This window comes from Gopherus evgoodei, chromosome 22 (assembly GCF_007399415.2).
Source record: "Gopherus evgoodei ecotype Sinaloan lineage chromosome 22, rGopEvg1_v1.p, whole genome shotgun sequence".
Lineage (NCBI taxonomy): Eukaryota > Metazoa > Chordata > Testudines > Testudinidae > Gopherus > Gopherus evgoodei.
Genome location: NC_044343.1, coordinates 3,482,930 through 3,509,629, shown reverse-complemented (window position 1 = coordinate 3,509,629; position 26,700 = coordinate 3,482,930). Strand labels below are relative to the sequence as shown.

General features: G+C 60.1%; 1 protein-coding gene across 2 annotated transcripts; it reads right to left on the bottom strand.

The window, feature by feature from the left end:
* Positions 1–298: 298 nt before the first annotated feature.
* On the bottom strand, positions 299–26,437 carry JAK3 (Janus kinase 3). 2 transcript variants are annotated; one of them, XM_030540498.1, is made up of 24 exons: positions 26,257–26,437; positions 23,884–24,098; positions 22,859–22,982; positions 21,897–22,011; positions 21,022–21,167; positions 20,357–20,654; positions 19,444–19,566; positions 17,363–17,520; positions 16,461–16,566; positions 15,651–15,837; positions 15,066–15,187; positions 14,189–14,320; positions 13,940–14,024; positions 13,146–13,279; positions 12,200–12,338; positions 11,504–11,655; positions 10,162–10,312; positions 9,565–9,704; positions 8,714–8,903; positions 5,181–5,305; positions 4,660–4,832; positions 3,689–3,806; positions 2,420–2,530; positions 299–2,319 (listed from the first exon to the last, which is right to left on the bottom strand). In XM_030540498.1, the coding sequence occupies exons 1-24, from the start codon at positions 26,349–26,351 to the stop codon at positions 2,203–2,205; spliced, it is 3,456 nt and encodes a 1,151-aa protein (XP_030396358.1). In that variant the 5' UTR covers positions 26,352–26,437; the 3' UTR covers positions 299–2,202. The 2 variants fall into 2 exon arrangements, with proteins under 2 accessions (XP_030396358.1, XP_030396359.1); XM_030540499.1 differs by having other exon boundaries at positions 21,897–22,008.
* Positions 26,438–26,700: the final 263 nt, after the last annotated feature.

Here is a 26,700-nt window from a genome sequence, read left to right as displayed (position 1 = left end):
CATTAATTATTTCTTTAAAACCACCTTGTAACTTCGGGCAGGGGGTGAGGGGAGAGGGGGCTGATTGGCTTGTTGAAGGTGAGGGAGTAATTTGCCAAGTCCCTTTAACGCCTGCCAAAGGCCAGGTTGACTTGTATGTGTTTCTCATGACGAAAGCGCTCTGGCCGCAGCAGAATTCAATTCTGATTTCTGTGTAATTGCGACAGATCAGAGCAATGTTCATTGGTAGGCATTTTTTTCCGATGTTTAGTCTATTTCACTTTGCATAGTTGCAAGAAATGATGAGTAGGGGGACTCAGACAATAATGATGTAATGACAGTCGCCTTCAAGGTTCAAAAAGTTAAAGCTTTATAACTGTTAAATCACAAATTGTCAGTGTCCCAGGTAGAAACATACAAAAGTAACTCCTTAATTCAAACTGTTATCACCAAGCAGCCTTTTTCTTACTTTGGCTCTCCGTAAATGTTGATTCTTAGCGCTGGCAATAATCCTGCCTCGGTTTGTGTGCGTGCAGAGAAATCGATGGTTCCCAACATGTACTGATTAAACCACGAATCCTGCCCACCCGAGCTATGCTAGAATGTTATTTTAACAAGCAACCTAGTTCATCTCGAATGCACCAGAACACTCTGTTTGGTAAGTCGTATATATTAACTCTTTGCAAAGCAGCAGGTGTCCCTGGGGTAAAGCGCCTGCTATGTTGTCAAACAGCTGGGTTTTGGGTAAATGAAATTTTCTGGGAAGAGGTTTCATGTGACAAAACCATTCCTACTTTTGCTGAAGAGCCAAACACGTTTCAGTTTTTGGCCACTACATACGAAGGGTTTTTGGCATTTCAAAACAAACACACGTTGATGGTTTTTAAATGAAAGCCTGGACATTTTCCCAGGAAACTTTCACTGCCTATAACAAAAGTTTTTCATTTTCATTTAAACTTTCTTTTTGGGGGTGCAGGAGGGGAATTCCCCAACCACCTCTCTGCTTCAAAGACCAAAACTGTTTGCATCACCCTACAAGAATCCTTGAATTCAGACCTTGCAGTTTTCTCTGAATAATTAAATTAACTCATAATGGTGCTGCTCTTCTGTGTCTCTCTTTAACCGGTGATGCTCTGGGTGGGTGGAGGTCGCTGAGATTTCCAGTCCTTTCCCCGCTCCAAGAAAAGCTAGGGTGTGAAAAGCCCCCCGCAGGTATCTTAAAGGTTCAGCTCGAGCCTGTGCGTTGGCTAAGAGGCAGCCGGGGACTGTCAGAAAGGCGCCGCAGCTCTCTGGGTAATACAGATTGGTTCTAGCTGGTAGCATCAGGGGAGTACAATCCAGGTGCAATTCCCAGCGAATGGTTCTGATTTGTGTTCAAGAACCGTGTCGCATCGCATGAGCGAAGCACGCAGGGCAGCGAGGGCCAGCCCACCCTAAAGCGGCGTGTGTGTGTGTGGGCTCTCTGGGAGGTCTCCCAGGCACAGGACTGGGGGCACGGGGTGAAGTTCTCCAGCCCGTTTTATACAGGAAGGTCAGACTGGATGGGCTGATTGACTCTGTGGCCCATTGCATGCCTCAGCAACGGGCAGCTGACTCAGTCTCCCCAGTCACCCACATGGGCAAATAGCAGGGAACGTTCCTCGGCCTGCGCCCTGCCCAAGCGGATCCTCGGGAGCCAAGTCCTAAGCTGGGGAAGCAACGATTCCGGACAGCACCAGCGCGGCTGAGTCAAACCCGTTAGCCACCGGGCTGGGCCAATGACGCAGCCCTGTGGGAGGGCGCCTGGTGGCTCTGGGGCTGGCGGTCCCGGTCCCCCAGCCCGCCAAGCTGGGGAGGAGGAAGGTGTCTCTGCAGGAGCCTTGGAGGGATCAGAGCGGCTCCATGGGCTGGAAGCCTTCAGAACGGCCCTCTGCAGCGAACCTGGGACCCTTTGCTGCCCTGCCTCGCGCATGCATCTGGCTTATCCCTGGAGCCTTGCTAGAGACTGGGTCATGGGTCTGCCAGAGCCATCGTCAAGCCCCCTGTGTGTCCCGCCATCCTCTTCTCTGGGGGCGAGGACCCTGCCCTGAGTTCAGTCCCTGCAGTTTCACAGCATGGGCCGCGAGTGGGACCCTGCGCAGCTCATGACCCCGCAGTCAGCAGTGCCCCTGGCCCGTGGGTAGGGGGACGGCATGCGTGGCAGGGGCGAGGTGTGGTGACCAGTCCAGACGGGAGCAGGGCCTGCTATCCTCGGACCTTGCTCCGGCTGTCGCGCAGCGCCTCCAGCTTCGGCCCCAGCTCGCTGAATTTGGGCCTCTTGCTCTGGCTGAAGGCCCAGCAACTCAGCATCAGGCTGTGCACCTGGGAGGAGAAAGGAGTGCGGAGCCGTGAACATGAAAGGGCAGAGGGACGCGCGCAGCAGAGCCCCCTCCCCACCCTCGGGGAAGCACGGGCTCCTTACCTCAGCGGGGCAGCCGGGGGGCGTGGGAAGCCTCCTGTCGTTCTTCAGCAGCTCCAGCAGGTGGCAAATGATCGGCATGGGCTTGTCACGTCCCATCAAGCGGAGAAATTCCTGCGAGATGGGGAGGGAAAACAAGGCAGGAAATGGAAACCCTGGGAGTGGATTGGTCTCCCTCCACAGGCAGGAGTGGGGATTGCCAGGTCTCTTTTTAAACCAGTTTCCCCCCTTTCTTCCATGGTCAGATGCAAATTTGTCTCCCTCCACAGGCAGGAGTGGGGATTGCGAGGTCTCTTTTTAAACCGGTTTTCCCCCCATGCCGTATAGTCTCCATGGTCAGATGTGACTTTGTCTCCCTCCGTAGGCAGGAGGGGGGGACTGTAAAGCCATTTGCTTTTTTAAAATCTGATTTTTTCACCATACTATATGGTCCCTGTGGTCACCCTTTAGCCTATCAAAGCTCCATTTACAAAGGGGTAATCAATACCAAATCAAAGTTCTGTAAGCAAGTTACAGACATGAAGGGAGGGCATCAGAGATGGTTATGTGCACAACAAGGTAACGTGGCACAGAGGTTGTACGCAACCTATTGACAGGGTTGGACTCTAAGTGTTAACCAGGTATTAAAGTATTGATTTGTCATTTATCACCTCTTTGTCAACTAGGTACAAACTGAACTTTCACATAACCCACGGCCGCCTTCAGGAGAGGAAGCTGCCAGTTTAGTCTGCCATGGATGGCTCACTTGTGTGCAGTGTTTGCTCAGATAAGTGACCGGGGGGGACACTTTGCAGTGGGACAGCCTCGGGGCTCACCTGTGCAATTTACTGCTGCAGGATATTAGTCAAGCAAGGAGCTTCGTTGGCTTCTAGGGGCTTAGATATTTATTAAGTCACAAGGGTTCTCAGCTCTCATGCTTCAGGGTATGAGCTGACTGGGGTCAGGAAGGAATCCCAGCCCCTCCCCTGGTAGGATTGCCCCATTAGGAGCACTCTGAGGCAGGGGAGTTAAACCTTCTGAGGCATCCAGTGCTGGAGACTAAGAGGATCATGGGGTTGTTCAGCAGTTCGTCTGGGGCAATCCCAAATGTACCGGGCCAAGTTCAGCTCTGGTGTAAGGGGAGGCAGCTCCCATGGGAGTCCAGGGACAGTTGTGCCTGATTCAGCCAAAGGTCTTTCCTGGCAGCAGAGATCGAGAACCTCCGAATGCATGGCACCTGCGGTGCCCGCGGGAGACGCTGCCCATAGGGGAAACTGCGGCTAGCGGTCTCACCTCAGAGGGGCTTTGGCTTCTGTTGCTGTACGTGAAGAGCTCGTAAAGGACGACTCCAAAGCTCCAGACATCGGACTCGCGGGAGAACACATTATCCGACAGGGACTCGGGCGCATACCTGGCCGGGGAGGAGGCGGTTAGCGAGGCAGGTGGGTGAGCACCGGGCTGCGCAAGCAGAGGGCCCAGCAAGGTACTTGTTTGAAGCCGGATGGTTGCGTGGGGTTAGGGCTTCTCCCCTCCAGAGACAAGAGGGGCAGAGAAAAGGGGCAGTTTGTCCCCAGCTGGAGACAACGAGCCCAGCTCAGTTGGCGTCAATGGGAGCTGCACCATTTGACGCCAGCTGAGCAGCTGGCTGAATATTTTAAAATTCAACGTTTGTGACTTCAAAGTGCCCCCTGGGTGGTGGGCCCTGTATCAGAGAACTCCAACATTCCCCCACCCCCGTTCCCCATCTATCTAGGCCTCCCTCGTCTCTGCTGTACGGGAGCATGGGGGGAGGCAGCTGAGTCTAGTAGACAGAGCATAGGGTGAGGGGACAAGAATCCCCTGGTTTTATTCCCAGTTCTTTTACTGACTTGCAAGGTGGCGTCAGGCCTGTGCCTCAGTGTCCCCACCTGTAGAATGGGGTTGACAATACTGCTCTCACACGGCAACTGTTTAGCTGATGTTTGCAAAGTACTGTTGTTAGCACGGGCTGGTTAGAGGTGTGACATGGCCCCTCTGGCAGGAAGGTTGGATCGTACTGAGCACTCAGAATCTCCCCAGTGCTTGGTAAGAGGTTTATCCCCCTTCCACAGAGGGGAGAAATGAAGCACTGAAAGCGGAAGTGTCATGGCCAAGGCCGCACAGGGAGTCTGTGGTAGACCTGGGAAAAGAACCCAAGAGTCCTTGCTTTCAGCTGCTCTGGGAGCTACAGCCCGTCCCCCAGCAAAGCACAGCCCAGGGGTGCTGGCAGCTTGGGCCTCCCCTACCAGAACACAGGGCTCTGTCCCGGCTCCCGCACCACGTAGTACTCCTTGTCCTGGGGGAGCAGCTTGGCCAGGCCGAAGTCCCCGATCTTCACGTGGGTCTCGTTCTCCACCAGGATGTTCCTGCTGGCCAAGTCTCTGTGAACGTAGCGCTGGGATCCTAGGTACTCCATGCCCTGGAACAGAGACGCTGAAAGCCTCCAGCCTGAGGCAATGCATGCCAATCCCACAGGGGGGAAAGGCTCCAGCCCTGGGAATCCCGCTCCCTGCCTACTCTGATTCAGAGAGCCAGCCGGCTCTGCTCCGTGCACCTACCTGGGCTTGGAGAAGGAAGGTCGCTGGGGCCGGGCTGCGGTCGACCTGGGCTTATGTCCCAGCTCTGCCACAGGCTCCCGGAATGACCTTGGGAGAGTCACATCACTGCTCGCTGCCTCAGTTTCCCATCCCCCTTGTTGTGAATGGGGGGCACGGAGCAGAGGAGCTGCATGCGGGGAGGTGCCTGGGGGTGCAGCCGGGCTTCCTACCTTACATATCTGCCACGCGTACAGCAGCAGCCGCTTGTGGTCCAGGCGCTCCTGGTTCTTCTGCAGATACTCCCTCAGGCAGCCTTTGGGCAGATACTCCATGACCAGCCGCAGGCTCCTTCGCCCTGGCGGGTGCAGAAAGGACGTCACAGGTCACAGCCGTCTTGGCCCGGGAGCCCGCCCCGCGCCCGACACTCAGCCCCGCCTGGCCCGGGAGCCCGCCCTGCGCCCGGCACTCAGCCCCGCCTGGCCCGGGAGCCCACCCCGCGCCCGGCATTCAGCCCCGGCCTGGCCCGGGAGCCCGCCCCGCGCCCGGCACTCAGCCCCGGCCTGGCCCGGGAGCCCACCCCGCGCCCGGTACTCAGCCCCGCCTGGCCCGGGAGCCCGCCCCACGCCCGGCACTCAGCCCCGCCTGGCCCGGGAGCCCGCCCCACGCCCGGTACTCAGCCTCGCCTGGCCCGGGAGCCCTCCCCGCGCCCGGTACTCAGCCCCGCCTGGCCCGGGAGCCTGCCCCGCGCCCGGCACTCAGCCCCGGCCCTACACCCCTGTGTGTCCTGAGCGGGTTTGCTCTAGTGAAAGCTCCATCAGGCAGTGAGGTGAGGGTCTCAGCTTGGAACAAGCAGCAAGGACTGAGAGGCACCAGCAGGGCTGGGATAGCAGGAGGCTGCAGGTCAGGAGTGAGGGGCAGCCCGTGGCTGGGATAGCAGGGGGCTGTGGGTCGGCGGTGAGGGGGAGCCCGGGGCTGGGATAGCAGGGGGCTGTGGGTCGGTGGTGAGGGGGAGCCCGGGGCTGGGATAGCAGGAGGCTGCAGGTTTGGGATGAGGGAGAGCCCAGGGCTGGGATAGCAGGGGGCTGTGGGTCCGTGGTGAGGGGGAGCCCGTGGCTGGGATAGCAGGGGGCTGTGGGTTGGCGGTGAGGGGGAGCCCGGGGCTGGGATAGCAGGGGGCTGCGGGTTTGGGATGAGGGGGAGCCTGTGGCTGGGATAGCAGGGGGCTGCAGGTTTGGGGTGAGGGGGAGCCCGGGGCTGGGATAGCACGGGGCTGTGGGTCGGGGGTGAGGGGGAGCCCAGGACTGGGATAGCAGGGGGCTGTGGGTCGGCGGTGAGGGGGAACCCAGGGCTGGGATAGCAGGGGGCTGCAGGTTTGGGGTGAGGGGGAGCCCGGGGCTGGGATAGCAGGGGGCTGTGGGTCGGGGGTGAGGGGGAGCCCGGGGCTGGGATAGCAGGGGGCTGTGGTCAGGGGTGAGGGGGAACCCGGGGCTGGGATAGCAGGGGGCTGTGGGTCGGGGGTGAGGGGGAGCCCGGGGCTGGGATAGCAGGGGGCTGTGGTCAGGGGTGAGGGGGAACCCGGGGCTGGGATAGCAGGGGGCTGTGGGTCGGCGGTGAGGGGGAGCCCGGGGCTGGGATAGCAGGGGGCTGTGGGTCGGGGGTGAGGGGGAGCCCGGGGCTGGGATAGCAGGGGGCTGTGGGTCGGCGGTGAGGGGGAGCCCGGGGCTGGGATAGCAGGGGGCTGTGGGTCGGCAGTGAGGGGGAACCCGGGGCTGGGATAGCAGGGGGCTGTGGGTCGGCGGTGAGGGGGAGCCCGGGGCTGGGATAGCAGGGGACTGTGGGTCGGGGGTGAGGGGGAGCCTGGGGCTGAGATAGCAGGGGGCTGTGGTCAGGGGTGAGGGGGAACCCGGGGCTGGGATAGCAGGAGGCTGCAGGTTTGGGATGAGGGGGAGCCCGGGGCTGGGATAGCAGGGGGCTGTGGGTCGGCGGTGAGGGGGAGCCCGGGGCTGGGATAGCCGGGGGCTGTGGTCAGGGGTGAGGGGGAACCCGGGGCTGGAATAGCAGGGGGCTGTGGGTCGGCGGTGAGGGGGAGCCCGGGGCTGGGATAGCAGGGGGCTGTGGTCAGGGGTGAGGGGGAACCCGGGGCTGGGATAGCAGGGGGCTGTGGGTCGTGGGTGAGGGGGAGCCCGGGGCTGGGATAGAAGGGGGCTGTGGGTCGGCGGTGAGGGGGAGCCCGGGGCTGGGATAGCAGGGGGCTGTGGGTCGGCGGTGAGGGGGAGCCCGGGGCTGGGATAGCAGGGGCTGTGGGTCGGGGGTGAGGGGGAGCCCGGGGCTGGGATAGCAGGTGGCTGTGGGTCGGGGGTGAGGGGGAGCCCGGGGCTGGGATAGCAGGGGGCTGTGGGTCGGGGGTGAGGGGGAGCCCGGGACTGGGATAGCAGGGGGCTGTGGGTCGGCGGTGAGGGGGAGCCCGGGGCTGGGATAGCAGGGGGCTGTGGGTCGGCGGTGAGGGGGAGCCCGGGGCTGGGATAGCAGGGGGGCTGTGGGTCGGCGGTGAGGGGGAGCCCGGGGCTGGGATAGCAGGGGGCTGTGGGTCGGGGGTGAGGGGGAGCCCGGGGCTGGGATAGCAGGTGGCTGTGGGTCGGGGGTGAGGGGGAGCCCGGGGCTGGGATAGCAGGGGGCTGTGGGTCGGGGGTGAGGGGGAGCCCGTGGCTGGGATAGCAGGGGGCTGTGGGTCGGGGGTGAGGGGGAGCCCGGGGCTGGAATAGCAGGGGGCTGTGGGTTGGCGGTGAGGGGGAGCCTGGGGCTGGGATAGCAGGGGACTGTGGTCAGGGGTGAGGGGGAACCCGGGGCTGGGATAGCAGGGGGCTGTGGGTCGGCGGTGAGGGGGAGCCCGGGGCTGGGATAGCAGGGGGCTGTGGTCAGGGGTGAGGGGGGAACCCGGGGCTGGGATAGCAGGGGGCTGTGGGTCGGCAGTGAGGGGGAGCCCGGGGCTGGGATAGCAGGGGACTGTGGGTCGGGGGTGAGGGGGAGCCTGGGGCTGAGATAGCAGGGGGCTGTGGTCAGGGGTGAGGGGGAACCCGGGGCTGGGATAGCAGGAGGCTGCAGGTTTGGGATGAGGGGGAGCCCGGGGCTGGGATAGCAGGGGGCTGTGGGTTGGCGGTGAGGGGGAGCCCAGGGCTGGGATAGCAGGGGGCTGTGGGTCGGAGGTGAGGGGGAGCCCGTGGCTGGGATAGCAGGGGGCTGTGGGTCGGAGGTGAGGGGGAGCCCGTGGCTGGGATAGCAGGGGGCTGTGGGTCGGCAGTGAGGGGGAGCCTGGGGCTGGGATAGCAGGGGGCTGTGGTCAGGAGTGAGGGGGAGCCTGGGGCTGGGATAGCAGGGGGCTGTGGGTCGGGGGTGAGGGGGAGCCCAGGATTGGGATAGCAGGGGGCTGTGGGTCGGCGGTGAGGGGGAACCCGGGGCTGGGATAGCAGGGGGCTGTGGGTCAGGGGTGAGGGGCAGCTGCTGAGCTGCAAACAGTCTGCGACAGGCCCCTGCAGCGTGCTGGAGCCATCACCAACCCCTGGTGCCTCGGTCGCTCCCCAGAGCCCGTCAGTGATTTCAGGGGCTCCCCATGGAGTTCACTGCCCCCACCCCATGCTGCCTACAGCTGCGAGGGCCAGGCCGGGCTGGTCGACCCGAATGTAGTTCCACCCAGGCTGGGCACTGGGTCCCCAGGCCTCCTGTCCAGCCCTAGCGTTAACCCTTCCTTGCCCAGGCCCCGGCTCACCCAGGCTGTAGCACACGCCCCGGTACTTGACGATGAAGTCATTGTGCAGGGAGCGCAGGATGGCGATCTCTCGTTCGAAGTCCTGCAGCTGCTCGGCCGAGCTCTGCTGCAGCCGCTTCACGGCCACCAGCTCCCCGGTGCTGTCGTCCAGCGGGTCGTATCGACACAGCTCCACGCTGCCGAAGTTCCCCTGGCAAGGGAGAGAGAGTGGAGTGCATGGGGCCTGGCAGCTGGAAGGCTGATTGACACAGCCGTGGCAACCCCAGGAAACCCCTCCCAGCTGGACGCAGCTGTATAAACGCCTTACTCAGACTGCCACTGGGCTGGGGGGGCAAAGATTTGCACAGCACTAAAGCGGATGATACATGCCTGACCTGCGGAACTCCCTGCTACATGTAACCATGGAGGCCAAGGGTCTTGAAGGTTTAGCTATGGAGGTGGAAAACGGAGGAAACTGGCCCTTGTGCAGGGCAGCTGCTGCACCATTTAAATCCTCCAAAGTAGGGCTGAGGCTGTGTGTTGGCCCCTCTGCAAAGGGTGACTTTAGCCCCGGGAGAAGATCCCCCGTGACATTCGGGGGAAAGTCTCCGCCTGAGGAAAAGGATATGCCCAGCCCCATGCGCGCCCTGGGGTCAGGCTGCCAACGTAACCGCTCCAGCCAGCCGGCACGAGCGAGCCGTGGGAGGAAGGGGACCGGGTCGCCCAGCTGAGGAGCCATTTAACACCCAAACGCCAGGTGAGGGCAGTGCAGAGATGCGGCCCCGCAGAGTGAGTTGGTGTGAACGTAAAGCGCACGTGGAGGCTGGGGCCTGGGGTGCAGGACCTGGCTGTGGTTCCTTCGGGGGGCTCACCTTGCCCAGCACACACATGTACTTCAGGTGCCGCTCCTCATAGATGGTGGGGTCCTGGCACACTGGGCCTGTGATGTAGCCCCAGAAGCCATCCTTGGCTGGGAGCTCGCTGGGCGACAGGTCCGACAGCAGCTCATAATCTGAAACAGGGGAGGACGGGCATGTCAGGCTGCAGGGCCAGCTCCCGCTGGTTCCCCCCACTCCCAGCCGCCTCTGGCTGCAACCGCTCCTGCTTTCCACCGGGCAGTGGCAGCATCGGCATCATCCTGAAGGGGGCGCTACCGTGCCAAAAGCAAGCAGGGCTCCGGATTCCCAGCCCGGGCAAGCTGGCTGCTCTGTGCCGGCCCCTCCGCCCTGCCCATGGAGCTGTACCCTGCTCGGTGCCATGCCCTGGAGCCATCCTGGCCTCACCCAGCCAGGCCGGGGCTGGAAGCAAGAGAGACCATGGTCAGCCTGGCAAACGGGACCAGCGTCATCCGCAGGTGCCAGATCTCGGCCGTTACCGCCGGGCGTCTGGCTTGGAAGCTTGCTGTCTGTTGCAATCCCACCCCCCGTGTTCTCAGCAGCCTGCCCCACGTGCGCCGGCCGGGCACTCACCTGAGGTGATCAGGCTGTTGAGGTCCCTGATGATGGCCCGGAAGGAGGGGCGCCAGCCCGGCCGGTAGTCCATGCACTGGGTGATGAGATTGGCCAGCTCCATCCACTTGGGAGCCGGCAGCTGGAGGCTGTTCTGGTAGAACTGGAGTTTCTAGCCAGAGGAAAGGGGGTGGGAGGATTAGGCGTTGCACTGCCGGGGAATCACCTGGGTCCCTCCCTCTGGATCGTCCCTTGCTCGGTACCGGACACCACCCTCTGCTTTTCAGGTCACTTTGGCACCCAGTGATCTCCCAAGGGGCCAGGCTGAGTTTGCACAGGCTGGAAACCATTCTGATGCGCGTTCCCCTGGCCATGAATTGGGGGGTGGGGGTGGCTAAAGGTGGACCTGCCTGGGTAGAAGCTGTGGCGTTTGGGTCTCCTAGCCCCGGCTGCAGTTTCCATCTGTATTTGCCCCAGGCGAAGGGGGATGCGAAGAGGAGGGGCCAAACACCCTTGTCTTTTTCCATGGGGAAACCATCATTTTTAAAAAAAATAATCTTTAAAAATAAGATGCAGTAGGAGAAGGGCAGATTTCCTTCTGGCAAATGCCCCTCCCCGGAGTCAGAAGGAGCCTTGTCAATTGAAATGGCTTTATCACAAGTCGCAGGATACTGGGAATTTTTCATCAAGTCCCAGCTCTGGGAGTCATGCTAGTATGTGTGAGTCTTGGCTTCCATTTAAAAAACAAAAAGCAAATCATTTGCCAGCCATCCTGGCTGGTGAGGAAGTGGCGAGGGGCTTAGACCCCAGAAGGCAAAGGTAAAAGAACCCAACATTTTTAACTCGTGGATTTTAAGCTGATTGCGATTTTGGAGAGCTGACAAACTCATGTCACATGAATGCTTGGGGCTGGCCCTACTCCCCTAGCCTTGGGGGGGGACGACGTGCCAGACTCTGATTCCTGTAGCCCAATGGCACCTTAACTAACAAGAGCGACCTCGACCTTCCTACTACGACAGGATTGTGGGCCCTGATCCTGATCCGCCTCTGCCCGCCCAGGCCCGCCAGCAGCGACAAGGGGCCTTGTGAGTTTCCAATGGCGCATCGCCACCTGGTGACCGTGAGCCGGAGCAGCACTGGGAAGGAACAGCTGCGCCGGGCCGGGACCCTCCGAAGAGGAACTTTGCAGAGAAGTTGCCATGGGGTTGGCAGAGAGTTACTGCAGGTCGGACCCGCTCTGCCAACACAAGCCAGCACCTCCAGGCTGGTAAATCCCAGCCGCAGCAGCAGTAGGAACAGAGGAAGGGAAATGACCTCAGAGCCATGGGAGGGGGGATTCCAGGGAGCAGAGGGGTTGACTCACCAACAGGGGCTCCAGGGCACTCGTGGGCATGGTGCCCCCGCTGAAGATCTCCCACACGGTGGCACCGAAACTCCACTTGTCCGACTCGAGCGCCAGGTTCTTGGGGTCGCTGATGCACTCAGGGGCCACCCAGGGGATGCGGTCGATCAGCACTGCAAGGGAGCACACACATCAGTGGGGTGAAGGCAGCTCTGCACGCGGGCACCCTGGTAACTGTCACCAGGTGTCCTGCTGCCCCCACTGCCAGCCAGCTGCCACAGCCCAGCACAGGGGTGGGGGTTAGAATCCCAAATTGACAGCTCCTTTGTGCCTAAATTCCATTTGAAAATGAGATGGAGGCTCCTAAATCTCCTGGGCATGGCCGGGCTGAGCACAACATCTGTGCCTTAGCTGCCCCGTGCCTCAGTTTCCCCTCTGTACAATGGGGATCGTAGCCCTGCCCTGCCATACGTTACAGACTGTGAGGTGCCCAGATACTCCGGTGGTGGGAGCCAGGGAAGGCCCTGAGAGGGATCCTGAGGGTCTTTCCTCAGTGGAGACAAATCAGTACATTTCAAGGGAGACTCTTCTCCTCGGCTGAAAGGCAGGGGATGGAAGGATTCACTTCCCCAAAGGATGCATCTGTCCCTCCCCAGCCTCATGGGGTGTGAGTCGTGATGGGAGCCAGCAGGGCACATTCCACCCCAGGGAACTTACTCTCCTTGGCCAGCATGGTGAGGCTGACTCCAGGGTCGCTGAGCTTTATGAAAGGGGGGCTGCCGCTGGCCGCGTCCCCCTCCCTGGCCAGCAGGACCTTCTTAGCAGAGACGTTGCCGTGCACGATCTTCTTATCCTCCTGGGGAAGGAGTGAGGTGGTCAGTTGCGAACGTCAGCAACGAACAGCACAGTGTGTCTCTTTATTTCCCCATTCACCAAGCTATTTGGGCCTGGGGCTGTTCTTTATCACCCACCATTGTCCCTCTTTTACAGCAGAATCTAGGGCTTTGATTTCCAGAGTACTGAAAGTGCCAGGGACATGCAGCTGCAGAGCTATTTCTGCTGGCTCACCCTGGCCACCAGACCAGGTGGGCCCTATCAGCACCCACCCAGGAGGATCAAATGCTTTGATTGCCTCGCAGAGGGAATTAAGGCTGGCCTGCAAGTCTAGAAATGGTCCAGCAGCAAGGGGGGAAGGCTGGGCTGTTAAGGTAGGGTAACCTAGTGCACAAGATTGGGACTTAGAAGATTTGGCTTCTATTCCTGGTTCTTTCACTGGCCTGTTGGGGGACCTTGGGTAAGTCACTTGCCCTCCTTAGGCCTCAGTTTCCCCTTCTATAAAACGTGTTGATGATCCTGTAATTGAGATCGACTGATAAAAAGTGCTAGGTAAGAGCGATGGATTCTTATTATTACTGAAGTTAACCACGAGGGAAACCCCAGGGAGGGGGTGAATTTGGACGTGTGTGTGTCAGGAGCAGGATGAGTCATTCTCAGGTTTAATAACTGCCCTGGGTTAGGGTTAAACTCCCAGGCTTTGACTCCTTGTAAATACCAGAGTGCCTGCCTGCAAGTCCCCAGGAGGGAGTGCTGACGTTGGGTGATCAAGGGGATATTGGCAAGGTGGTTGGGGAGGGGGCTGACCACAAGTCATCTGTCAGCTTACCAAAAAGTTGAGGGCGTAGGCCAGTTGTTTGGACACCTCCAGCTTCCAGCTGGCTGTCACCTTGCCCCCGGACTGGTTCTTCTTCAGGTAGATGTCCAGAGCGCCGAACCTGACGTATTCCTGCACCATGATACCTGCATGGGAGGGGCAGGGATCAGCATCTCAGGACAGCAGGCTGGAAAAAGACCGCTCGGCTACGTAGCTGAGTTTGCCTGACTCAGCCCAGGGAAGATGGTTCCTGTATCACAAATACCTGCAAGGACCTTCTGGTTGTGTCCTTAGGTCTGAGGGTTAGAATGGGGGTGGGAAAGGCAGTCAAGACCCTTGGGTTCTCTCCCCAGCCCCGGGAATGGGCTGTGGGTTAGAGGGGGCTGGGAGTCAGGACTCCTGGGTTCTGTCCCCAGCCCCGGGAGCAGGGCGTAGTCTGGTGGGGGGCTGGGAGTCAGGACTCCTGCGTTCTGTCCCCAACCTCGGGAGCAGGGTGTAGTCTGATGGGGGGCTGGGAGTCAGGACTACTGAGCTATTTCTGTTCTCAGCTCTGGGAGGGAGTGTGAGCTAGTGGTTAGAGCTGGGGATGGGAGAAGTGACTGTGAGCCAGGACACCTGGATTCCAGTCTCAGGAAGTGAAACTGACCAGCATTGACTCGCTGGGAGTGTGAGCAGCATAAACAGTGGAGCAAGAACCTGGCATTTTGCCTGGCCACCTTCCTGTTCTACTGATCCAGAGGCCTTCGCAGCCACGCGCCTGCTCTGGGCAGCATCCCGGGAAAGGCCTCAGCGTGGGCACTACTCACTGTTTTCCTTGATGCTGACCCCGTACAGCAGGACCAGGTGCTTGTGAGAGATCTGGCTCATGATGCTGGCGGCCTCGAGGAAGGACTGGAACAGAGGGAGGATCAGAGTAAGGCTGAGCTGGGCTCCCTGTTCCCTTGCTTTGTCTTTGGCTTAGCTGCTCTAGGGCCAGGCCGCCCCACACTGGGCTAGCTGCTGGGAGCCCTGAGCGTCGGCTCGTGCCCCTGCCCCCCGAGCACCCCAGGCCTCACCTCGGAGCAGTTGCCGTGGCTGCTGTCCATCACCTTCAGCAGGACTTCGGTCTCGTGACACTCACTGTCCTCCTGGTCCCGCTTGATGCCCCGGTAGATCTTGGTGAAGGATCCCTGGCCCAGGTTCTCGCACTGTCAGGAGCAAGAGCGAGGAGATGGGGGGAGGAGATATATAACTAGGGGGCACCCCCCCAACATCCACCCTGCTCCCCCTGGAGCACAAGCCTTCTGTGCCCCCTTTGTTGGGAGCTGGGCACCCACCTAATTCCCACAAGCCTCCTCTGGAAATCCCCGCCCTCTTGTGCCCATCACCCTGGTGTCTGTCTCCTCTCGCAGGCAGGGGCGGTGTGGGAGCAGGGCACGGCCCTGCTGCCTGTCTCCCTTTGTTCCTGCCATCGGCACTGGAGCAGCAGGGATGGTGAGTGAGGTAGAGGACTGTGCCTGCAAGCTACTCCCAGTTTACACCAGAGCGAAAGGATCAGGCCTTTGCCCTCAGTGTCGTCCATTTCACAGAGAGGGAAACTGAGGTACCAAGTGGGGAAGGAACTCCTCCAAGGTCACATGGTGAATCTGGGCCAGAGCCCAGGAGTCCTGACATTGCCCCCTCCCCACTCCATCCCCTGCTGTAACCATTAGCCCACGCAATCCTTTCAGAACTGGGAAAAGAGCCCAGGAGTCTTGAGCCACCTCCCCTAGGCCCCTGCTCTAACCACTAGAACATACTTCTTCTTTCCCAGTTCTGGGCAAAGAACCCAGGAGTCCTGGGCATGTCGCCCCCTTCTGGGTTTGATCCAGAAATGTGGCTGGGAGAGGAGGGGCAAGGACTGTCCCCCTGCCCAGCCAGACCCTGGCGTAGGTTCTGCCTTCCCACACTTACCATCGTCAGGTTCTCCGGCTGGATCTTGTGGAACATCATCTGGTTGACACTGTGGCGTGGCGCAGCGGGGGAGCCGGGGAGCTGGCAGCAGCTACCTCTCGCGATCAGCAGGTTGGATTTTTCTTGGAGGGAGAGGAAAGGGAAGGGGAAGCATCTGCAGGGACCATGGCATGTGGGCGGGGGTCTCACCAGGTAATTCTTAGATGCTCCCTCACTGCTCAGCACAGGGGCTCAGCGGGGGAAGAGAGGGGGATGATGCTTCCCCAGTTAGACCCAGGGCTTGGCCTTGGATGTGCATGACTTGGGGGGTTAGACTGGGGACATCCTCGAGAGTCTCTGGCTGGCGCAATGGTCTTCAGCGGTGCCCGCAGGGCAGCCTGCACAACTGGGCTTTAAATGTCGCTGGCCATGCCCCCAATTGGCCATGCCCACCGCTATGACATCACAGACCGTTGAACGGCCATTGGTTTCCACATCCCTCCCCTCTCCATCCCATTGGCCAGGCAGCACCTGGCTCACGCCTACGAGTCTGGCCCACCATGTGCCCCGAGTCTGGATCCAGCTGGCGCCATGCCCTGGCTCTACCTTTAGGCCGGGGAGGGCAGCACGTGCCCAGGCGCAGGGCCACTCCGTCGGCGTGCAGGGTGCAGTTCTGGTACGTGCAGAGCAGCTCCTGGAGGCTGCAGAAATGCCGGGGGACTCCGGAGAGGGAGTAGCTCCCGTCCTTGTCCCTCTGGATCAGGCAACCCTTGTAATCCCGTCCAAAGCAAGTCTGCACGGGGGGAGAGGAAATCGGGGGCAGTTAGCCAGCGGTACCATGTGTGACCCAAAGGATCCACCAGCCACAAGGACCCCCAGTCAGTGATCTGGGCCAGCAGGCGCTAGGAGCTGGGGACTGCACTTCCCGAGTGAGATGCATGGGCTCCCTGATGCTAAAGGCAGAGTCTGCATAGCGGGCAGGGGTGGTAGAGGGGGTCCTGGCCCATTCAAGGAGTTGGGCATCATTGACTCTGAGACACCCCACTTAGACCTACGTCCATGAGGGGCAGTTATCTACACAGCCAGGGATGGGACCAAGGCAGAGAAATCCATGTCGGGTCTTTCCCCTGGGGGCCACGCCCAGCATGTGTCCCAGGTGAGAACTGAATCCCAGTTCCAGATCTTCTCTCCTCCCTCTGGTTGGCTGACTCAGCCTGACCCTTTCCAGCCTGGATGGGTCACTGGGGAATCCCGGACTGGATCCCACGGATCCCTGTTGGGTAGATGTCCTCCCCGGCACAGGGCTGGGAAGCCTGAATAAATTCTGTGATGCCGAACAGCTTCTGGGAAGCAGCCTGGCATCCCCCTGCTCCCCAGACAGCCAGCAGAGGACGGGTCCCCATAGCGATGTCTTACCTTGATGCAGACAGTGAGCAAGTAGCTGTCAAAGTCCTGTGGGCTACGGCGGAGGAGGTAGACTCCCTCGTCGTTCACTGCCAGCTTCTTCACTGCAAACTCGGACCTGCAAAGCCCAGACCCGTGTCAGGACCATGCTAAGGTCTCAGCCGCCAGGAACCAACCAGAGCCCTCAGCCACGGGATCGAGCACGGCTCTACTCGGTACTGCCCCTTTAAGATACTGCAGACTCACTGAGCATGCTCGGTGCCCAGGCCTGGCACATGGCTGCATGACGCTTTGCATGCAATGAAGGGTTTTGCCTCCCCTCCGGATTCTGGCTCTGCTGTTTGAAGAGGAGCGGCGGTGTTTGGCGCCCTAGCGCGTCAGACACAACGTGAAAGGCAGCGGGGGTCTTTCACAAGAATTAGCTGGGATCTTTTCCCCTTTGATGATACTTCCCAGAGAAGGTTCTCCGAGCCCTTTACAAATAGTAATGATACCTCATCAGGAGTCAGTCATTGGTAGAAGCAAGTCTAGAACCCAGGAGTCCTGGCTACCTTCCCTGCTCTAACCACTAGATCACACTCCTTCCCAGAGCTGGGAATCCTACCCCCCTGTAGAAAAACGCTTTCCCTTAAAAATCAATTTCCTTGTTCAAGCATCATCTCCCTCCTTCTATTTCAGCACAGCTCTGGTGAACAGAACAAGTGCAGTGCCCCTTCAGAGCCATAAGGGGGCAACAGCAAGCATTGTTTTTGTGTAGGTCCTACCTAAATGATTACTTGACATTTCCCGCAGAGAGTATTTTTCACTCCCTGCCCCCAGGACTCTAGAGCCCAGGGCTGCCAAGTTGGCAGGGGAGTTGTTGTGGTCTAGTCAGGCGGTGCCACTGCTGGCCAGGGTCCCGTCACCATCCCCACCTGATGGGTCCATGACACTGGTTCTCCATGTTCTCCAGCAGCCGGGGAGGAGCCACTGCCTTGCAGAAATAATGGTGGGCGTCTGCTGTCAGCCGGTAGTAGCCGTCGATGAGTGAGACGAAGGACAGGGCCTCCCGCAGCGTGAGGAACTCAACCTCCTGCGGGGGGAGAGACAACGGGGGCACCGCTGGAGTCAGAGCCAAGCCTCACGGCTGCATGGAGCCCTGCCGTGCCACAAGCATCCCTCATGCTCTGCCAGGCCAAGCTGGTGGCACTTAGCCCTGGCCCTGCACAGGGGGCACTGTAGAAGGAACGGGCAGGGCACAAGGGCAAGTGAATCATGCCACAGGACCTGGGATGCCCACTGTCCTTTGCCCATGTGGAGGCCTGGCGAGGAGGAGAAGGCTGCCCCTGAGCAGAGGGAAACCCTTGCGAGGGGCTGGTTCTGTGACAGGGAATTATACAGTAACAGCAGTGGCTTCATTTCCTGTGTACCGTGCCTTTCAATCTCTATGGACACAGCTGTTTGCAGCAGGCTATTTTGAGTTGCATCTAGTGCAGACCTCACAGAGGAGACGCACCCGTCATGCTCTCTCTGGCTTCTGCTCAGGTTCTTTCTGCACAAATGCAAAATTGGGAGCAACTGGCTAGGCTGCAGGACAACAGAAAAGGTTCTGGCAGCCATGGTGGATCACACACTGAAGGAGTCCACAGTGTGATACCAGTGCAAAACAGGCAAATAGCCTGGCGGGCTGTATCTCTGGCTAAGGCTAAAAGGGGTGAAAAACCAGGATGATGCCATGGGAGGGGCCCACTACAGGGCCCAGAATTGCTAAGCAGAAAGAAGAGGTGGATGAGGCTTGTTATTAAACAACTTTTCGATGGATCAGCTAGGATGGGCAGGGATGGTGTCCCCAGCTTGTTTGCCAAAAGCTGGGAAAGGGCAACAGGGGATGGATCACTTGATGATTCCCTGTTCTGTTCATTCCCTCTGGGGCACCTGGCATTGGCCACTGTTGGCAGACAGGATTCTGGGCTAGACAGACTTTTGGGCTGACCCAGTCCGGCCGTTCTTATGGGCCTATGTTAACTAACAAAACCATCCAAAGTACAGGACTTGGTGGTGATGGGGGACTTCAGCTACTCAGACAACTGTTGGGGGGATAACACAGCAGGGCCCGGATTATCCAAGTTTTTATTGCAGAAGGCGGAGAAAGTGACTTGGGGAGAGGCTGTTGTGGGTTTGATCCTGGCAGATAGGGAGAAACTGCTTGAGAATTTGAAGGTGGAAGGGCGCTTGGGTGAAAGTGCTCATGACTTGGTAACGTTCATGTTTCTCCACAGGAGAGCAAGAAAAATGACGAAAGGTCTAGAAAACAGGACCAATGAGGAAAGATTGAAACAACAGGGTTTGTTTAGTAGGGAGAAGAGACGACTGAGGGGGGAACCCAATAGTCTTCAAGTACATAAATTATTGTTATAAAGAAGAGGATGATAAATTGTTCTTAACTGCTGAAGACAGGACAAGAAGCAATGGGTTTAAATTGCAGCAAAGGAGATTTAGGTTAGACTCTAGGAAAAACTTCCTCGCTGTCATGGACAGGGCTGGCTCCAGGCATCAGCGCAGGAAGCAGGTGCCTGGGGCAGCACGTCTGGCTCCTTGGCAGCGGGTCCCTCAGTCCCTCTCGGAGGGAAGGACCTGCCGCCGAATTGCTGCCGAAGAATGAAGCGGTGGCGGTAGAGCTGCTGCCGAAGTGCCTCCGATCGCGGCTTTTTTTTTTTTTCCCCGCCGCTTGGGGTGGCAAAAACGCTGGAGCCGGCCCTGGTCGTGGGAGTTGAGCCCTGGAATTTACCTAGGGATGCTGTGGAATCTCTCTCACTGGAGGGTTTTAATAACAGGTTGGACAAACCCCTGCCAGGGCTGGGCTAGGGTCCCCTGGTCCTGCCTCAGCGCACAGGGCTGGATGTGCTGACCTCTCGAGGTCCCTTCCCTGCATTTCTAGAAAGGACACGGAGACCCGTGGGTGCCCAAAAGGGAACAGCAGGCAGTAGGAATGAAGCAACTCCCCCCCCACACTCACTAGGATCCTGTTGTCCGTCTTGGTGACGGTGACAATCCGGTTCTCCACGGGGTTGCTATCCCGGCTCGCTTGCTTGATGGTGATGTCGGCGATTTCGGGGAAGTCGCAGAATGGCTGGCGGCTCTAGGGTGGAGAGGAGGAAAAGTGGGTCGCCGAACTGAGCACGGGCAATGAGAACCGACCCGAGACATCCCCCGAGCCTCGGAGCCTGGGTGAGGCTTCAGATGCAGCAGGAGGGTCGATTCTTATTGCCCCTGGTTTTGCTGGAGGACACAGAAGCTGCAGTGAGGGGCTGGGACTAGGTCTTTCCCGGAGAGCGACCCTCCCGCCTGGCTGCTCGGGGCTGGGATTAGACGGGGGGAAGAGAGGACACACAAAACGACAGAGATTTAGGGCAGCTGGGGCACAAGCCATTGCTCACCCAGTTCCCGGGCCTGGTTTCCCTCATGCCATAGACCTGTGAGTTCTCGACTAGCCCATTGAGTTTCCCGGAAAAGAGAGAGCAGGACAAGGGCTGAACTTCGCAGGAAAGGAAAAGTTGTCCGGCCTTTCCTGGCACAGACTGGCGAGAGGAGGCTGAACCACATTGCGGTGTGCACCGCACCGACACCAGGCAAGACTGTGGCCCCCTCTAGTGGCTGTGGCGGGCTAGAGGTTTTGAAGGCTGCTATTGCTTTCTGGCTAATTAGCTCAAGCAGGAGATGTTGGAGCTTTTAGCTCCACGGGACCCAGGTTCACTCCAGAGGTGGGGGAAGGATGGCAAAAGTGTGTGTGAGGGGGAATGGCCCCTGTATAACAATTACGGAGCAGCAAAGATCTTTGGTCCCCCACCCCATCTCTGGCGTTGACGGTTCAATCCCCCAGCTGGGCCATGTGGGGTGTTCGTTCCTGCCCTGCGTCCTCCCAGCCTCACCTCGTCTCCACTGTGGCTCCAGAAGATCCCGTTCTCTCCAGACACGTGGATGATCCTCTGCTCCTCCTGGCCCCGCTCGCAGCCGCTGGGGGCTCGGACTGGGAAGCTCTCCTCCACCCAGGTCCTCTCCAGCTTCTCCAGGTCGATCAGGTACTTGAGCTTGAGGGTGCAATCGTCGGTCTGGCAGCCGCTGATCTTCTGCAGGGACTTGTGGAACTTCCTCCGGATCCGCTTGCGGGTCAGGAAGCTTTGCTGCTGGATCTGGTGCCGGAGCGTCTCCGGGATGCAGGATTTGTAGCTGGGGGTGGAAGAGGAGGATGGAGGAGACCTGGTCCTGGCCTAGCCTCCCAATCAGCCCCTTCTCCAGATGTTATGTGAGGGGAGGGGGGTTGTTTGGCAGGTGGCCCTTGGTAGCTCGCAAACCGGGACCCATGGTACCTGCTGGCTGGGGGCACTGGGAGGCTGAGAGCCAGGCCTGGGTAGCTGGGAATGAGTCTGTGGGGGGGCATTTGTGTCTTCTCTGGTGGCTGCGGCTGGACCCCAGCAGGGCAGGGAAGTGGGTGGTTTTGGCCTGCGTTGGCGGCTGCTTTGGCAGCTGGAACTCAGAGCCAGACGCTAGAAGGGACGGATCTGGATCCCCCTGCCCTGCTGGCTCCCGCTCTCACCTGACGCTGCTGAAGATCTCCTCCAGGCTCCACTTCCTCTCCTTGACCATCCTCAGCATGTCCAGCACGGCCAGGCTGAGACACTCCTCCTGCATCTGCAGGCTCAGCGCCCCCTCCATGCGCCCGCTGATGAAATCGCTGCGGGACTGGGGGCCACCCCCAAGAACACCACACGCGGTCAGCTCAGCACCAGGCTGCAATCACAACCGTCTCCCATCGGGAGAGCCGCTTCGCCCCACACCCTGTAGAGCAGCTACGCTAGCACAGCAGGCTCCAGCTGGTGCTTCAGGAACGCCTTTCCTCTGCCCCCCTTTCAGGGATGTGGATACGGGGCCACAAGTGAGTAAGCTTCCTTCCGAGGGGCTGGGGGATGCTGAGAGATCTGGAGCCCCCCGAGAGATGCTTGATCCCAGGGTGACTCCGTCCCCGGCAGCGTCCCCCCAGCTTTATAGCCATGGATGGTTCCCAGGTTGCTGCCCAGGGATTTCCACACTCTAGTTACACCTTGTCCATAACCCAGTCTGGGTGGCGCCCGAGCCCTTCGTGCTCCTGGTATCAGGCTGGCAGAGGCCCACGCAAGCACCCAAAGTGCTGGGCTGGCACTTTGGAGATCAGGTGTAATCCCCAGCTCTGTCCCTGGAGCCTTGCATGGCTGCGGGCAGCTGCTCTGTCTCTCTGCACCTCCCCCCTCAGCTGTATGGGGGCGTGTGTGTGTGTGTGATGAAACGGGGTGCAGCCGAACTGGGAAAGTGGTTGGGAGATGCCATGTCCGAACCTCACAGCTGGGTGTTTGACGCACCTGGCGGATGACGCTGGTACCTGATTGTAGGGGACGGACACTCTGTAGCAAACCCCCCCCCCAGGACATCACTCACCTGTGCGAAGAGATAATTGATGGTGGGACAGTCTAGCACGGCGCTGGCTCGGTCATTCAGCAGCCCGAAGCGGTACGATTTCCCTGGCCCAAACCAGTTGGGGAAGAAAAACCTGCTGAGGAAAAGGAGCCCAGCTCACTTCTCTTCTCCTCGGCACGAACCTCCCCGCGGGACGGCTGCTCGGGGGCGAGAACTGACCCTCTCGGAGTGTCACTTCTGCCCCTGGGCTTACCAGCTCCCCAGGGGTGATTTCTGTGGGGGGCAGCAAGGATTAAAGAGGACCAAGGATGTTGGCAGGGTGCTAAACGTGCCTGCATCGGGGCATGAGCCCCACCCTCCTGCAAGGGGGATGGGCACAGGATAAGAGGCTATGGAGAATATAAGACCCTATCGTTCCCTGGGAGACTCTATGGGGGCAAGTTGTTCCATAACTGTTTCCTGGGGGGCTTTTTGCATCTGCCTGTGACCGGCCACTGGCAGAGACAGGATGCTGGACAAGATGGGCTGTGGGTCTGATCCAGTCAGGGGGTTCCTAAATCAAACGTGCCTCCGATAGGTTCACAAACCAAACAACATCATCAGGAAACCCTGCCCCTGAGATGCCCCCTCATGAACTCATGGCCCTGCTCAGGAACAGACGGACCTCACTGGTCTGCGGCTGAGTGGCCTCTGGCTTGGGTGTGGAAACCCTGCGTGGAGATGCAGGGTAATTACTGAATGATTCCATGAGCTCCAGGCAGGACGGGAGGGGAGTGGTCGTGGTTCGTGGGACCAGAGGGAGGTAGGGGGCTAGGACAGGGGCTCTCCTGCCTGGAGTCCCCAGGAGCCTTCGCTGGCGGAGAAGCTTAGCCAGAGGTCTCTGCTGGGTTTGTGAGCTCACAGGCCCCCGAGGAAGGGGGTGAATCCGGAGAACGCCCCGGGAGCTGGGTGCTCAGTGACTGGGGCAGGGAGTTCGCAAGCACCTGATTCTGTAGACGACAACTTGGCAGCTCGCATTGTCCACCGTGAAGAGGTGGTTGGGCGGGAACCAGCATTTCAGATCTTCTGTTGCCAGAGCGAAGAGGGAATGGCAAACAGGCAGGATCCCTGCAGGGAGGAGAGCGGCAGGTGAGGCGTTTCGGCAAACGTGGCAGGAAACCTGACCAGCCCAGGCACCAGAGCAGCTCACAGGCACCCAGGGCGGATGGATGGCGTGTGCCAAACAATACTGAGAAGGGTGGCCATGGTGGGAGGAAGCTGCAGCCAGAGCGGTTGTTAAGCCAGGCGGCTGGGCCCGTTGACAATACACGGCTGCAAAGAGCAATGGCCGGGCTCCTTGGCCTGGCTGAATTGGTGCCTGTCTCTGCTTTGAGGGCACCTGGGGCTCCTCTATTCCCATAGCCCTGAGGGGTGGGTCTATATAGGGCTCAGGCAAGCGGGGCTTGTGCGAGTGCCCCAAAAACAGCCAGGCAGGCAGGTCTTGGAAGTGGCAGCTCAGGCTATGCCGTCCGCCCCTTCTTAGGGTTCAGAGCCGAGCTCCGGCCTGCCCCTCACGGCCACCTGCCGCGATTGGGTAGCAGGGCACTGACGCTCGGCCCCAGGCTGGTTACAATCTAGCTCAAGGGCTGGAGAAAAGAGGGTTCGTTCTCCCCATGGAACCGATGGGAAAGTGGGAGCGACTACCCAGCAGCTAGGACAGAGCTAGGAATTGGCCCTGGATCTCCTGGGCTGCAAGGTCCCCCTCACTGGACATGGTCCTTGCTCTGCCCGTGAACGCTGGTGCAAGGGGATGGTGACGCGCTGGGCACTGGGCTCCTCCCATCACACACAGGGCAGGTGCAGCACCGGGAGAGTGTCCCACTGCTGCCCCCGTGGCCGACCGGCGCTTCGGGCTGCGGCCACCAGGTGGCGACATAATTGCGGCGGCTCAGAAAAGTGTGGGGGCGGGGCCCACATCCTCCCCTCCCCCGCCCCAGATCCCATCCCCAGGCCCCCCCACCCCTCTCACCGCAGGCCTTGGCTGCCGCCACGCAGAGCTCCTCTGCCAAGTACTCGCCGTACGTGAAAGTCAGGACGCCGCCCAAGTCGGGGGCCGATCGTGGGGTGTTGGCTGGGTGGTACAGGTAGACCTGGAGCGTCCCCGACTCCACGGAGGACAGGCTGCAGGACCTGTTTCCGATCAGGGGCGTCTCCTCTCCAAGGGGGGCCATGGTGGGAAGCAGCCTGCAGCAACACCAGGCCGGGGCTGGTTAGCCGGGCTCGAGGTGCATTCTCTGCTCAGTGAGCCCCGGTTCTCTGTACCCCTGCGCTGGGCTGCACCTCCGGCACTAAATGCCAGCACAGCCGGGCGGATCTGAGCCCAGCAGGTCCAGAGCACCCAGATTTCCCGGGACAGTCACCTCTGAAAATGGATCCTCCTGGCAAAACCAGGGCTGGCAGCAACGCCACTCAGCTCCCCTCTGCTCCTGCAAGCGCCCCCGCCTGCTCTCTGGCAGGTGCTGGGTCCCCTCCCTCCCCGGCCACCTCACGCAGAGCGACGTGGCGAGCTAGGAAGTCATTTTCGTGCCCCAGCCACTGCATCGAATGCACCTCCTCCGCCCGACCCCGGCCTTCCTTTCCAATGTGATTGTGATCAGAAAGTCGACCATGAAAGCAGCCTCCTGCTTGCAGTCTGCGTCATTCCCCTGCATGGGTCTGAGTCACAGCTGCCTGGCTGGGTGCAGGACTCTAGGAGGATGGGCACTGCAGAGGCCAGAGCGGTCAGCCTGGGGCATCTCCCCCCTCCCCTCCAGCTTCTCCAGCTGGAGCAAGGCTGGCCCAAGCCCTGCAGAACAGAGCCGGTGAGTTATTCAGGTGGCTTCCCCCCACACTGCCTGACCCCAGGCCTGGCGTGGCAAAGGCCTCGAAACACGGTACTGCAGACACTGAAATCCACCCACCCCAAGGCGGCAGTGAGGAAGAATTCCTCCGTCGACCCCGTGGAGTCGACACTGGGGCGGAAGTTGGCTCGGCTCGCTTGCCGAGGGCGTGACATTTTTCACGGCCGTCTGTGATGTGGCTACGCTGGCCTAATATCGTATCGTAGACTAGTCCACGGGCGAAGAGGACAGGTCGCTCAACCCTTGGCTGGCCAACATGTGGGCCAGCTGGTACCAATGTCACAGGCCATATTGTGGTCTCATGGCCACGCGAACCCAGGCTGCGCTCGTCGACCTCAAGCGCTTTCCAGGGGAGATTTTCCAAAGAGTCTCTGGCGCCCCGGAGCTTATGGCCCATTTTCAGAAGCGATTTAAGTGCTTTGAAAAAAAGTGCCCTCTCTCCCTATCTGGCCGCCTGACCGCCCGCGGCCGCTGGCAGTGCCCACCTGCAACAAACCCTCCCCAGGCCTTCGCCAGCCTGCAGTTTGGAGAGGTGAAGTGGGGAGCGAGAGGAAATGACCCTGCCAGCAGCTGTCAGGCCAAGGACCGCTCCCTTCCCAGCCAGCTGATGCTAATCTCATTTCTCGCCTCATTCCGCTGCCTCGTAAGACACTCCCGGAGTTCAACTGGGGGCGGGGAGGGGCAGGGCCTTGGTTATGCTCTGGCTTCTGCGGGCAGGGGAGTGCTGCCCTCTCGTGTAAACAGGCAGGGGAGCGAAGAATTGGGCCCCCCAACTTCAACTCGGTTCGTCTCTTGAACTTAGAATCAGAATCGTGGGGCTGAAAGGGGCCGTGGGTACATTCCCCCCCTCCCCGCTGTGTGGGGAATGGTCCCTGTCCTCCTGACAGGACGGGCTGAATCCAGTGACCCCGTCAGACCATCTAGTCAAAGGGCCTCAGCCCACTCCACAAACCTAGGAGTTTTACAGATGGGGAAACTGAGGCACAGAGGCCAACCTGTTTAAAAAGTGGCCTGGCAGGGCTCTGAAAATCTCAGACATCTTACGCTGAGCAGCCAACTCTCTCAGCCAGTGAGGACAGATGACTAGCCAAAGTCCCCTGGGAGTCGGGGCAGAGATGGAGCCCAGATCCCCTGAAGCCCAGTTCAATGCCTTGACCCCAGACCTAGCCTCCCTCCAGCCCTGCCAAATCCCCTGCTTGCTGGCGGCCTTCTCCGTTCACCTCTCGCTAACACGCTGGGCAGACAGAGCTCGCCCCTGCGGCTGGTCGGCCACAGTCCTAAGAGACAAACCGTGCGCAGCTGAGCAGCTTCGTCCAGCTTCCTCCTCTGTTAGCACAACCCTTTGCAATTTCCCTCTGGGTCCGGAAGACCTCGGAGGAGGCAACCGCGCCCTCTCTCCCTATCTGGCCGAGGGGCTCCACGAGGGGCTTGTGAGCCAGGCTGCAGCCCCCTGCCAGGCCCCCTCCGCCCTGAGTCCCAGCCGGGGAGACCCAGCGCGTTACCTCGTGTGGGGCGACGTCGCTCTGCCCTGGCCGGCGGGACAAGGAGCCAGCGGGCTCAGTTTCCTCTCCCGGGGCTGGGACAGGGAGCTGGGCATGGATGAAGCTACGCTGCCTCCATTGGGCTGGGAGAAGATACAGATTAAAGATGGTGGGAGGGGGGGAAATCCCCCTACTCGCTTCCTTCCTGCCCTCTGTGTGTCTTGGCTTTGTGTGAACTTCCTGTCATTTGCTCGCAGAGGCTGGGTGCGTGGGATGGGGAGGGGCCCAGCCGGGGCAGGGGGGGTCGGGCACAGAAGGGGGGCCTAGGACCGAGCTGTGGTTCTGCTGCACCTGCTTGGGTGCTGGTTCTGCAGCTGCCTCCACTCTGGCTGGGCGGACTTGGTCCCCAAGGTACCATGCTGGGGTGCAGGCTGAGCGCTCTGCTTGACTAGCCCCCGTGTTGGC